At 40.0% G+C, this 15,293-nt stretch overlaps 1 protein-coding gene across 1 annotated transcript in view; it reads right to left on the bottom strand.

The window, feature by feature from the left end:
- Positions 1 to 15,293, bottom strand: part of nphp4 (nephronophthisis 4) — a 402,509-nt gene that overhangs the window by 155,466 nt on the left and 231,750 nt on the right. The window contains exon 9 of the mRNA XM_060851914.1: positions 5,071 to 5,256. Coding sequence (XP_060707897.1) covers positions 5,071 to 5,256 — 186 coding nt within the window. The remainder of the gene's footprint in view (positions 1 to 5,070; positions 5,257 to 15,293) is intronic.

Below are 15,293 nucleotides of genomic sequence, written 5' to 3'. Positions count from 1 at the left end.
AGTGAAACAAGCTAAAATTGCTCTTGCAGAGACAGCACAAGCACTATGGACCAAATGGACACTGGAATTAGAAAACCCTGACTCCATGCTCTAAGTTATCTGAAAAACAGACAAAGTTGCAAAGTTGAAAGCAGCTTCTGACATGAATTATTTGCTGGTCGGTAAGTATTTTTTAAAATTGTGTAAGTCAAATCTTACAGCAGAAAGTCACCATTTGACTAAAAAAAAGTTTCTGCTAATGAAGACATTACTCCACAGATTGTAACCTGGAATTTCATACTCTGTAATAAAAGTTGTTTGAGAGTTAGTCTGTTGTTGTAGTGTATTGCTGAAATCTCTCAACATGACCCTAGATTAAGGCCCTTCTGACTTTTTCTCCAGTCCCTCTTCACACTTTACTGAAGTCAGTAACACATACAAGGAGACATTGAATTTCTTGGCATGGAAACAGAATATGAAGTCTAACCATCCATGTTTTTGCTCCACTCAATCCAATTTTCATTTTAGATGTTTGCAATCTGTTAATATACCCTTCTGTTTCTCGCTACTTACCTAGCTTCCTCTTAAATGAAGCTGTTCGTCTCCTTTCTGTAGCAACATTCTTTACATCCTCACCTCTGTTTGAACATGCTCCTTCAAATTTTCTTATTCGATTTATGGGTGAATAGCTCATTCTTAGAGTCCTTACTTTTAACGTCTCTCAAACTGTCTACCTGAACAGGAATTTCTCATATGTAAAAGACAAAGCATTGAAAATGCAAAAGACAAAACAGCATAGATCTTGGGAAAAAAAAGAAAACAAAAAATAGAGAAGGCTGACAAAACAAATGGAGCACCAAAAATGGAGCATGAAAAGACATTGGAAAGGGATATTAAAATCATAACAAATCCATTTACAATTACTTTAGGAGAAAAAGGCAATGGAAAGCAATGTGAGCTCCTCAGGACTAATAATAGTGATACCATCCACAAAATGGGAAAGTAGCGGTCAAGCCGAATAATTGCATGGTGCAGTATTCACAGAAACGGAGGAGGACAGCATGCTAGACATCTCAATTTTTTTTATTGAAAAAGGAACTCAACAATATCAGCATAAGCAAAAAAACAGGAATAGCGAAATTAATGGCAATGTACAGTGACAAACTTCCAGAGTCAAAGAAATACCACCCCATTGGTTTTAAAAGAGACAGATGTGAACACAGTGGGTGCCCTAACCATAATCATCCAGTTTTCTCTTTTCAGTAAACACTGTTTCAGATTAGAAAACTACAGGTCACTTCAATAATGAAGGAAGGTGACACAAGGGAATATACATCAGTTTTGACCTAACATTTATGTTCAAGAAATTATTCGAACCTGTCATTAAGGATGATCAGTGGATTTATCAATGAAACTGACTGAATTTTTTTGAGAAGGTAACTTTAGTTTTAGGCAGGGCAATGTCTATGAATGTCACTGATATGAACTTTTCATATTTGATAAAGTCCTTCATAACAGACTATTAACTAAAGTTAAAGCTCATTGAAGTAAAGGCAACTCATTGAACTAGTTTGCGAATTGGCAGAGTGGAAGGAGACAAAGAAGAGTCAGGAACTCTTAATTAGCAAGAAGTGATGGGTTGCACCAAAAAAGTCCATGTTTGGGGTTCAGCTAATTACAAACAACCTAGATAATGAAACAGAAAAACACATATTCAAGTTCCAATAACACAAAGAAAGGTGCCATTTTCAGCAGGATAGATGGAAACACAAATTTACAGAGATATTGATAATTGGTTATTTGGTCATACAGAACTTGAGCATTGATTAAAAAAAAGCCCAATTTGTGTAAGTTCTTCATCTTGCACTCATCAGGACATTTCACAAGAAATGCAAGTGTAAAGTGAAACTAACAGAGAGAGGGGAGTGCTGATGGTTGGAAAGTGGACTTTGACTGGTATAGGCATTCCAATGGAAAATGTGCCAACAGATGATGACTAATAATTGACTGCCAGCTTTGTTTAAATATTAAACTAGATTGACTCTGATTGAGCAAAGCATTGCCCTTGGAAGTGAACCAGAGATTGGCTTTCACCTATTTTGTTGAATTGAAACAGGCACAGTGTTTGTACATGTTTTCTTTCAGCCTAATAAAAACAGGGCCCTGTGCCTTAATATAAGTGCACCCAGGATATGCACATTCTCACCCTTGAAGAAATTCAGTCAGCAATCTGTAAGGCTCTGACCATTCATAACAAGCTGATGCTTGCAAATTCAAAACATAGTGTCAACATGTGGAGTGATTTTACAACATTGGCTAAATATTCCTCGGTGTGCAAAGAATTATGCTGACAACCAATTTAGCAGGCCCACGGTGTGAGGCACTGAGCACACTGGAAGTTACATTCTATTAATACATAGTTAAAAATCACACAACACCAGGTTATAGTCCAACAGGTTGAATTGGAAGCACTAGCTTTCAGAGTGCTGCTCCTACATCCAGCTGATGTAGGAGCAGTGCTCCGATAGCTAGTGCTTCCAATTAAACTTGTTAGACTATAAACTGGTGTTTTGTGATTTTTAACTTAGTACACCCCGGTCCAACACCGGCATCTCCAAATCATTACACATACATACACAGGGCTGTATTCTTTCCATGTGGAAAGTGCATATCCTTTATTGTGTTGTTCTAACTTCACAAAAGGATGTCATCCATTGTCTCACGGCAATCACAGTTAACCTGCCTGGCTTTAAAATTTAAACAAAGCTTGTGAATAAATTCAATTGTCAACATCTGATGCATTCTCTATGACAACAACTCTACTAATCAGCACTGTCTTCTCACACAGGCTACCTGATAATTATCAATGCTGTTGTGGGAATTATCTCTGTACAAATTACTCTGTGTTTTCTACATTACTATTGTCATAGAATCATAGACACCTACAGCACAGCAATGGTCTTCAGCCCATCAAGTCTACATTCATCAAAAACAAGCAACTAACTATTCTAATCCTATCTTGCATTACTTGACCCATAGCCTTATTTGTCTTGGCATTGCTGAGTACATCTAAATACTTCTTAAATGTTAGGAGAGTTTCTGCCTCTACCACCCTTACAGGCAGAGAGTCCCAGATTCCCACAACCCCTGGGTTAAAACATTTTTCCTCACATTCCCTCTACACCCCCTGCTCCTTTCCTTAAATCTCTGCTCTCTGGTCATCGATCCCTCCATCAAGCAGAAAAGTTTCTTCCTGTCTATCCTATCCAAGATCCCCATAATTTTATACATCTCAATCATGTCCTATCTTCACCTCTTCTGCTCCAATGAAAACAACCCCAGACTGTCAATGTACGAGCCCAAATTACTGCAGATGCTGCAATCTGTACTGAAAACAAAAAGTGCTGGAGATCATAGTGGGTCAGGCAACATCCATGGAGGGAAAGCAAGCTAACATTTCAAATCTGGATGTCTCTTCATCAGAGTGGAAGCTACCTGGCCCATGTCTCCTTCCAAAACTAAATCTCCCCAGCCCAGGCAATCGCTTGATAAATCGTCTCTGCACCTTTTCCATTGCACTCACATTCCTCCTGGAACTTGGATTCCAGATCTGCATCCAATACTCTTGCTATGGCCTAACCAACATTTTATACAGTTCTAACATACCCTGCCTGCTCTTAAACTCTATGCCTCAGCTAATAAAAACAAGTATACCACGTGCATTTGTAACTACTTTTTGTACCTGTCCTGCTACCTTAACAGACCAGTGGATGTGATGCTCAAGTGCTCCCACCATTCATGATGTCTTCTCTTGCCTTGTTTGTCCTGCCCAAGTGTATGGTCTCACAGTGATCCTAATTGACACCCATTTGCCATTGATCAGCCCATCTGACCAGTCCATTTACATCCCCCTGTAATCCCAGGCTAGCCTCCTTACCAATTCACATCCTTTATTTTGCCTGCTATCATTCTTTCATGCCCCCTTTTTGCTATCTTAATTTCCTTTTTAAGTCTCATTTTGCAAATTCTATACTCCTGTAGGCCTTCTGCTCTTTTGAGCCTTCACTACCTGCCATAAGCCTCCCTTTTTCTCCTTCTCCAATTCTGTACAGGAAAGATAGTTTTAAACTGGAGAGGGCACAGAAAAGATTGACAAGGGTGGTGCTGGGAGTGGAGGGTTTGAGTTATAAGGATAGGTGAACAGGTTGGGATTTTTTCACTGGAAGATAGGACTTTGATAGAGAGGTTTATAAAATCATGTTAGGTACAGATTAGGTGAAAAGGAAAGGTCTTTTCCCTCGGATAGGGGAGTTCAGAACTAGAAGGTATATTTTTAAGGTGAGAGGAAGAAGATTTATAAGGGACCGGAGAGCAACCTTTTCACACAGAGGGTGGTTTGTATGTGAAATGAACTGCCAGAGGAAGTAGTAGATGCAGGTACAGCTACAACATTTAAAAGACATTTGGACAGGTACATGAATAGGAAAGGTTCGGACAGATATGGGCCAAATGTAGGCAGGTGGGACTGGTTTAGTTGGAAAATTTGGTCTGCATGGACAAGTTGGGCTGAAGGGTCTGCGCTGTATTAGTCAATGAAATAAAACAATGAGCTATGGATGCTGGAAATATGAAGTAAAGACTAATCTGAAATAGGACACTTGTTCTTTCATTGGACTCAAAACATTACATCTGTTTTCTTTCCATAGATTCTGCCAGAACTGCTAAATTTCTCCAACAATTTCTGTTTAAGTTCCTGTATTTTTACAAAATTATTCATTTTTGTGGGATGTGGGCATCGCTGGCCCATCCCTATCCCTAAACTTGAGATTATTGGTCACACTCTTTACCTTTATGAGTACACATTGGTCCTGTAGTACATGGCTACAGTTCAAACCTAATTCATCATTGCAAAACACTTTGGGACATCATATTTCATGAGGGGCACTACATAAATGCAAGTTAAGAAGTAGTGGCTAAACAGTGCCACTCCAGGATATGGTGAGAGTTCCAATCTTTCAACAAGCAGCAGGTGAGTTGTTGTCTAGCCATTCAGCATGAGTGATTACATATTATTGATCTGGAATCACCTACCTCTTCTGAGCTCATGTCAGTGGAAGGTGTTTTGTAAACCAGCAAATTACTTGGGTTGGGTGAAGATCCACCATGAAGTGATATCGTTACATCAGAAGCATGAGATCCCAAAAACGGATTCCAAACAGCCCAACGTAGGATTTGCATGTACGCCGTATTGTCCAAAGAAGAGGTAGAAGAGGATAACTGTGAACAAAACAATTAGCTTCTTTAGGAAACACAACAATGACTTCATCAGCAATGAGTCTATGTAGCACCTTTAACAGTAAACTATTCCACAGCAGCATTATCTATATCAGACTGAAGGCAGAATCACCACATTTGGAAGGTCTTTAACAACAGCTTCTTTGTGTCAAAAGAACAAGGGACAACAGAGATCACATCAAAATATTTTACTAGAAGAAGTAGTCATCAACAGTCATTACATTGAAAGCAATGATCATTGGATTCAGTGCAGAATGATCATTTCAACATTACGAAAGCACCTTGGAAGAAATTATGGCTCCACCGCGACTTTCTGCTCTGCAATTTTCTACTCTCTACTTTGCTCTTTGATGATCTTTTACATATGAATTATTAAATGGCACATAAAAGTCCTCCTCAATGCACCCTGCTCTGTGATCAGCCATTTTAAAACTCTTGGAATGTGGAACTGAAGGCTCCCACAGAGTATCATATTGCTCAATGCACCAATCATTAGAATGATATAGCAGAAATTTTAATGAGCAGCGGAGTGTTCCACAACTGGGATGAAACCTCAGTCAGATTGAATTGCAGTTATGCAACAATAGTTTGGCAACTAACGAAGCTTTTTCTTGGAATAATTATTGCATAGCACAGAAACAAGGCAATGAGTCCAATTGTTCCATGTTGTTTACACTCAAGACAAGCCAGCTCAAGCCAGATCAGTCTTCAATTCCCTTCCCACTTTTGTGTAAATCTACTATAACCCGAAACACATCTATGGTATTCACTTCGTCTCCGCCTTCTGGTAGTGGATTTCACATATGAAACACAATGAGCAAAAAAATAATTTCTCAAGTCTCGTGGGCTCAGTTATGACAACTTGGAGTCTTTATTAAATGAGATTAGATTCCCCACAGTGTGGGAACAGGCTCTTTGGCCCAACAAGTCCATGGAATTGAACCTAGATCCTGGTGTTGTGAGACAGCAGTGCTAACCACTGAGCCACCGTGCCGCCCCTTTCTATAATTTTATAATGCAAATCAATATCTTAGAAATTTCAATGAGAACAGCACTTCTCAAGGGGTCTGCTAAGTGTTTTGGGCTAATGCTCCTTCTTTCAAAAGATTCTGAGGTGTGAACATTAAAGCAGGCAGCTCAATGGATACATTGGCATTCCACATGACTGCATGGACTGAACATTGAAGGGTTCTTCATCACTTTAAACGTGCAGCTTGGAGACTCTCCAGATGATTTTAGTATGCACTCAAAGCAAGGGTTCCTCACCACTTCACAGGGGAAGGAGTCAGACATCAGCTTATCCATCATGAGCATTTTCAGAAGGCCAGTTCAGGAGTAATTCTGAGAAAGATCTTGGCCTGGATTTGCGCCAACTCAGGATGGCTAGGGAACACTTAAAAAATGACAGGCAAGTATTGATGTCAGGATTCCAGACCCTATTCCTGGGCTTTTCAACTTTCCGGAGTATATTTTAAACATGCAGGCTAGTTTATGTCACAAGCCAACAATCTGACATACCCAAAGTGGCCAATCCGATTGCAAAGATTGGCACGGCCTAATCGTCTGCAATTTTGCAGGTTGTTGAGCCAGCTTTTTAAAGGGTTGTGATCCATGCCCCTTCAGAGGTGTTATGGGGAAGGAAGTAATCTTTTGAAAGGACAATTCAAGAAGTCCCCTTCATATCCCTATATTGGGTTATGCCCCTCCACTCATTCATTTTATTTGATATAGAATCCATAAACCCAACAGAGACAGTTGGATGGAACTAATGTAATAATTATCCACCACGTTAAAAACACTCCTATACAAAAAATGTCAATTATCTTTAAAATTCCAATAAATGAAAATGCAAAACACTTGAAACATCAAACCTTGTAATAAAGACTGTGAAACTGATAGCAGTGATTGGACTGTTCAAACTGTCATTCAAGCAGAAGCTCAGGTGTTTCAACAGAATAATGGATTTCTGGGATCTCCGACCGACCATGGAACTATAAAAACCCATTTGGTTCACTAATGTCCTTTAGGAACGTAAATGCATCATCCCAACTTGGTCTGGCCTTCATGTCAATCCACACCCACAACTAATGATTGCCTTCCAGTGATGCTCACATCCTATGAACCATAGGAGTAGGTTTTAAAAACTCTATTGCTTAGCTTTATATAGATAGGAATTAAGACTATGCAGCTTATATGTGTGCAGTTAATAACTACTCCCTGAACCACAACCCAGCAGTCAATGCTTGCAACCTGATGAAAGCACATCACAATAGGTTTTCAATTTGTTTTTGGAAATGGTAGGTAGATAACTTGCTAAAACTCATACATTCTGCACCATCCTAATAATTCAGTAGGTTTTTTTTGTTCACACTTCTATAATTATATGAAATGGCATATTCATCATGGCAACCATCATGTGAGTGCTGCTACAACACTGGGGGACATAGCTTTCTGTCATGAATTGCACAGGATAGAAAAGAAATCAAAAACTTACTTTATCCATCAGAATGAATTAATCAGGAAGCTGTCATGCTTTATGGTTCTCTGCATTTAAAATTTTAATTTAGAAAAAAACTACTTCCAACTGGATACATTTCTATGTTTGTAAATTAGTTTCCTAAGGTTACAAATAAGCTACAAATCAATCATAATGAATGATGAACATATTAATAAACAATACAAACATTAAGTAAAGCAAGTCTCAAAGGACAGTATAATATGTGCTTTGAGGTAAATTTATGATACAAGTATGTAATTGTGAAAAACAAAATAATAAAATTGATTTGGGAACTTTAGTCTATGAGGCAAGGATTGTTTGATTAATACAATTACCAAGAAAGCCATCAATTTAGGAATCTGTTTACTGCCTGAAATTCGGACCGTACAAATTTTAATCACGAACCTTTTTCAACGTAAAAAGCTAATGTCTGATTCATAATACCTGCTTTAAGCAAAATTCAATCAGAAACAAATCCTTTCGTCTTCTTAAAAACTGTGTACTGTACTTTATCTTACGGACAGTAAGCTGTCCATGTCATAATAGTCTTCTTTCACAAAAATAAACATAAAATGAAAAACAAATAATTTTCTCATAATATATTGTACAGATGTGGTAAAAAAAATTAATAAGTTGAATTCAGATTCCATTTTAAGTCAAATGCTAAGCTAAATTCTTCTGATGAAAAATGTGGGAAAAGAGGTGGATCATTAATTATTAATGACCAAGAACTTTATGTTTAAAGTGAGTTTTGTATACTATTTCATACAATGGAAGTCATTTTATCTAAATAAGAATCAAAGTTGGTCCATGTATGTTTTCCAACATACAACAAATCAGCAAATTCTGTAAAATTCTAATGATGCATTTTTGGACCTGCTGTGAGATTGCTCACATTATCTCAGATATTCCCAATTTAAATGTTTCTCTTGTTTTGGAGGCAGGTAGAAACATTTCTGCATCGTTCAGGATTGAAGAGCCATTCTGCTTTTCCTCCAAGCCCTTTGATATTTAATATCTTAGCATGAGTGTGTAGCGAATTCTTATTCTTCTGCCAACACGGTTATGGCCAAGTTGCCAAAATCGTCATGACTGCAACCCAGACAGAATCCATCCATTCCAGCAAGTAACAGCCAAGTCTTGAACAAATGCCTCAGTTTAATGGCACTGTCATATAGACCAAAAAGGTGCCAAGTTCAATGCATTGCCTGCACCAAGTCAGCTAAACTCAGCCCACCTGCCAAGTCCAGTGCTGTCCTAGCCATAATTTTAAAAACATGGAATGCAATGAGTTTGGAAATTTCCAGAATTAACTTTGTTTTAAAATAGATGCTGATACATAACAATAAATTATTATGGTCAACTCTACTATAAAATCAGTACAAGTAATATGAGAGAGCACTGGTTGATTGATTTTCCAAGTAAGAAACTAACCTAAGAAATGACAAGTAGGGCATTAAAACAAAAGAGCACTTCAGCTTTAAGCATTTGAGTTTAGAAGGAGAAGAACAGTAGCACTGGAATTAATGAGCTTACCCTATCAGTATTCCTTATATCAATGGTGTCGCCTGAAGCAACCAGAGCCAGTTTTTTGTTCTTTTCCTTGCTGGCCTTATCTACATAACTTTTTTCCTTACGGGTACAACAGATCCGTTGAATAAATCTATAAAGGATTACGTGATTGTTGGTGAATACCTCCATAATAATGAAGGCCTATTATTATTGCTTTACATTACAGTCTGGCCTCCTCTGTCCTTTGGGATATCAAACTCGATGAAATGATTAGTTTCCAGATTAATTATGCTTTCCATGTGTTCATATGGCCTCTCAAAGAGTTATGTTGCATTTCTCTCTGGTAATGCATAGTAACAAAACAGTAATTAAATTGTTAAAGTCATATTTGTCCTGTCTTCTGGCAAGAATTAATTTTTTGATCTATTGTGTTGTTGCTGACAACAACAATTAAAGCAATAGTGATGGGAGTGGGATTTGTTAAAACATAATATATATGTGCATTTGTAAAATGGAGATAGGTCCAACTGGAGCTAAGGGAACTTCCAACATGGTCTTCATAGAATCACTACAGTGTGGAAGTAGGCCCAGTGGCCCAACAAGTCCACACTGACCCTCCCAAGACCAACCCACCCAGACCCTTTCCCCTACCCTACTACTCTACATTTTACCTTTGACTAATACACCTAACCTACACATCCCTGAATACTAACAGCAACTTGACGTGGCCAATTCACTGAACCTGCACATCTTTGGATTGTTGGAGGAAACCCACACAGACACAGGGAGAATGTGCAAACCCCACACAGATAGTCGCATAAGGCTGGAATTGAACCTGGGTCCCTGGCGCTGTGAGGCAGCAGTGCTAACCAGTGAACCACCATGCCACCCCCTTACCTATATATATATATATATATATTATATATATATAGCCGTTTAGGGAGGAGAGTTCAAGTAGATCATAGATTGGGTTATAGTGTAGGTCTTCTGCACTGCCTCATGCTGTAGAACAAATAATAACTATGTAAGTTAGCTCGCTGAGCTGGAAGCTAACTTACATGCTTATCATCAACCTGAGCTACAAATGTTCTCAAAAATCACCAATAAATCTCAAATATAGGGCTCGACATAAACATATGGGATATTCTTCGTTCACTTCCATAACTTTTCTGGTGGCATGGAAGTCACCTTGTTTACCTGCATGAACAGCTTTCCCTCTACTTCCAGTGAAGTGGCAACAAGATTTGGAGCTGCTCTGTGAAAATTCCTGGCCAGAGGCGAAAGAGAACGAATCTCATAAGAAGCAAATCTGACAACAGCACAGGAATGGTAAAATTCAAGGGACAAAACGGGGGAGACGATTCTTATTGGTCTGGTCTGCATGTGATTCCAGACCCACAGGTGACTCTTAACTGCCTACTGGGCAATAAACGTTGGTCTAGTCAGCAACTCCCTCATCCAATGAACGAATAAAAAAAAGTTGAACATTGTCAATATACCTGGCAGAAATAAATGTGGCTTAAAATGAAGTTAGATCAATATTTCTGTTTGGACTCATGAGACTGGAATCAAGCACAATACTTCTGTGCATTCTTGATGGAGCATGACACAGGAAGATGGTAACAGGGGAAGTTCAGTCAGCGTTTTATGCCTATTTCACCAGTTCAATTGGATCTGCCAACCAGATATCCCGACCCAATCTAGTCCCACCTGCCAGCACCCGGCCCATATCCCTCCAAACCCTTCCTATTCATATACCCATCCAAATGCCTCTTAAATGTTGCAATTGTATCAGCCTCTACCACTTCCTCTGGCAGCTCATTCCATACATGTACCACCCTCTGCATGAAAAAGTTGCCCCCATAGGTCTCTTTTATATCTTTCCCCTCTCACCCTAAACCTATGCCCTCTAGTAGTGGACTCCCTGACCTCAGGGAAAAAACTTTGTCTATTTATCCTATCCATGCCCCTCATAAAATTTGAAAACCTCTCTTTCACGCAGAATGTGGTACATCGTGGAGGCTGGTACAATTGCAACATTTAAGAGGCATTTGGATGGGTATATGAATAGGAAGGGCTTGGAGGGATATGGGCCGGGTGCTGGCAGGTGGGACTAGATTGGGTTGGGACATCTGGACAGCATGGAGGGGTTGGACAGAAGGTTCTGTTTCTGTGCTGTACATCTCTATGACTCTAAGGTCACTTCTCAGCCTCCGATGCTTCAGGGAAAGCAGCCCCAGCCTGTTCGGTCTCTTCTTATAGCTCAAATCCTCCAACCTTGGCAACATCCTTTTCAATCTTTTCTGAACTCTTTCAAGTTTCACAACATCTTTCCGATAGGAAGGAGACCAGAATTGCACACAATATTCCAACAGTGGCCTAACCAATGTCCTGTACAGCCACAACATGACTTCCCAACTCCTGGACTCAAAACTCTGACCAATAAAGGAAAGCATACCAAACGCCTTCTTCACTATCCTATCTACCTGCAACTGCACTTTCAAGGAGCTATGAACCTGCACTCCAAGGTCTCTTTGTTCAGCAACACTCCCTAGGACCTTACCATTAAGTGTATAAGTTCTGCAAAGATTTGCTTTCCCAAAATGCAGCACCTCACATTTATCTGAATTAAACTCCATCTGCCACTTCCCAGCCCATTGACCCATCTGGTCCAAATCCTGTTATAATCTGAGGTAATCCTCTTTGCTGTCCACTACACCTCCAATTTTGGTGTCATCTGCAAACTTACTAACTACACCTCTTATGTTTGCATCCAAATTATTTATGTAAATGACAAAAAGTAGAGGGTCCAGCACTGATCCTTGTGGCACTCCACTGGTCACAGGCCTCCAGTCTGAAAAACAACTCTCCACCACCACCCTCTGTCTTCTATCTTTGAGCCAGTTCTGTATCCAAATGGCGAGTTCTCCCTGTATTCCATGAGATCTAACCTTGCTAATCAGTCTCCCATGGGGAACCTTGTCGAACACCTTACTGAAGTCCATATAGATCACATCTACTGCTCTTCCCTCATCAAATTCTTTGTTACTTCTTCAAAAAACTCAATCAAGTTTGTGAGACATGACTTCCCACACACAAAGCCATGTTGACTATCCCTAATCCGTCCATGCCTTTCCAAATACATGTACATCCTGTCCCTCAGGATTCCCTCCAACAACTTGCCCACCACTGAGGTCAGGCTCACCGGTCTATAATTCCGTGGCTTGTCTTTACCACCCTTTTTAAACAGTGGCACCACGTTTGCCAACCTCTAGTGTTCCGGCACCTCACCTGTGACTATCAATGAAACAAATATCTCAGCAAGAGGTCCAGCAATCAGTTCTCTTGCTTTCCACAGAGTTCTCGGGAACACCTGATGAGGTCCTGGGGATTTATCCACTTTTAACCGTTTCAAGACATCTAGCACTTCTGCCTCTAATTTGGACATTTTGCAAGATGTCACCATCTATTTCCCTACAGTCTATATCTTCTATATCCTTTTCCACAGTAAATACTGATGTAAAATATTCATTTAGTATCGCCCCCATTTTCTGAGGCTCCACACAAAGGACCGAAGGGTCTGTTTCTGTGCTGTACATCTCTATGACTCGATCATGACTGGTCTGTACCTTAATTCCAATATTCCCCTTAGTTCTGCAACCTTTAATACTCATGCCTGACAAAAATATGTCAACTCAATCTTGACATTGTAAATTCATTCTCCAGTTTTCAGATTTGTTTAGGAGAGAATTCAGATTTCCAATATCCTTCAGATTAAAAAAACACTTCCGGATATCACCTCTGGATGACTTTGCTCTAATTTTAAACTGATACCCTTTTCCCAAACTCTCCCACTGGAGGACATTGATTCTCTTTATCCAAACTTTAATCATTTCAAAGCCTCAACTGAATCACACATAATCAAATGCAAAGAAGCATGAGCCTGGTCTATAGCAACCATAGAACATAGAACATAGAAGGATACAGCGCAGTACAGGCCCTTCGGCCCTCGATGTTGCGCCGACCGAATCCTACCTAACCTATACTAGCCCAATAACTTCCAAATGCCTATCCAATGCCCGCTTAAATGACCATAAAGAAGGAGAGTTCACCACTGATACGGGCAGGGCATTCCATGAACTCACAACCCACTGTGTGAAGAATCTACCCCTAACATCTGTCCTATACCTACCACCCCTTAATTTAAAGCTATGTCCCCTAGTAACACCTGACTCCATTAGCGGTAAAAGGTTCTTAGTATCTACCCTATCTAAACCCCTAATCATCTTATACACTTCTATCAGATCTCCCCTAAACCTTCTCTTCTCCAATGAGAACAGCCCCAAGTGCCTCAGCCTTTCCTCATACGATCTTCCTACCATTCCAGGCAACATCCTGGTAAACCTCCTCTGCACTCGTTCTAAAGCTTCCACATCCTTCCTATAGTATGGCGACCAAAACTGCACACAATACTCCAGATGAGGCCTCACCAGAGTCTTATACAACTGCAACATGACCTCAGGACTCCGGAACTCAATTCCTCTGCCAATAAAGCCCAGTACACCATATGCCTTCCTCACAGCACTATTTACCTGGGTGGCAACTTTCAGAGATCTGTGTACATAGACACCAAGATCCCTCTGCTCATCCACACTATCAAGTAGCCTACCATTAGCCCAGTAATCCATCATCTTGTTATTCCTACCAAAGTGAACGACTTCGCACTTAGCTACATTGAATTCCATTTGCCACATTTCCGCCCAGCTCTGCAACTTATCTATATCCCGCTGTAACCTACCACTTCCTTCCTCACTATCCACAACTCCACCGACTTTCGTGTCATCCGCAAACTTGCTTACCCAGCTTTCAAGTCCTTCCTCTAGATCATTTATAAAGATAACAAAAAGCAATGGTCCCAAAACAGATCCTTGTGGTACACCGCTAGTAACTGCACTCCAAGATGAACATAATCCATCAACTACTACCCTCTGTCTCCTTCCAGCCAGCCAATTCCTAATCCAAACCTCTAATGTATCCTCAATGCCATACCTCCGAAGTTTTAGCATTAGCCTACCATGGGGAACCTTATCGAACGCCTTACTAAAATCCATATACACAACATCTACTGCTTTACCCTCATCCACTTCCTTGGTCACCTTCTCAAAGAACTCAATAAGGTTTGTGAGGCACGACCTGCCCTTCACAAAACCATGCTGGCTATCCCTGATCACGTTATTCCTACCCAGATGTTCATAAATCTTATCCCTTACCATTCTCTCTAAGACTTTGCCCACCACTGAAGTCAGACTCACTGGCCTATAGTTACTAGGGCTATCCCTACTCCCTTTCTTGAACAATGGGACCACATTCGCTATCCTCCAGTCCTCTGGTACTATTCCTGTTGACAACGACGACATAAAAATCCAGGCCAATGGCTCTGCTATCTCCTCCCTAGCTTCCCATAGGATCCTGGGGTAAATGCCATCAGGCCCAGGAGACTTATCTATATTCATCCTTTCCAATATTCCCAAAACCTCTTCCCTGCATATTTCCAGGGCATCCATTCTAATTATTTGTGATTCTATATTCACATCAGCAACAGTGTCCTGTTCCTGAGTGAATACTGATGAAAAGTACTGATTTAATGTCTCTCCAATCTCCTCCGCCTCCACACACAACTTCCCACTACTATCCTTGACTGGACCGATACCTACCCTAGTCATCCTTTTATTCTTGACATACCTATAGAAAGCCTTTGGGTTTTCCCTAATCCTACCAGCTAAAGACTTTTCATGTCCCCTTCTCGCTTCTCTTAGCTCCAAGTTAATATAATTTGATAATATAGTATAACTTTTGTAACCTTGGTACTGTTCTGTACTGCACTCTCTGAGGTGTTATTCCCAGATTCAAATGCAGCATTCCAAACATAATCTGCACAGAACTTTACAAATCATGAATATAACTTCTACTCCTTCATACTTCGAGCCCTTTGAGATAAAGGAAGACATTA

The sequence above is a fragment of the Hemiscyllium ocellatum genome, chromosome 37 (assembly GCF_020745735.1).
Source record: "Hemiscyllium ocellatum isolate sHemOce1 chromosome 37, sHemOce1.pat.X.cur, whole genome shotgun sequence".
Lineage (NCBI taxonomy): Eukaryota > Metazoa > Chordata > Chondrichthyes > Orectolobiformes > Hemiscylliidae > Hemiscyllium > Hemiscyllium ocellatum.
This window is presented reverse-complemented; position numbering and strand designations above follow the sequence as displayed.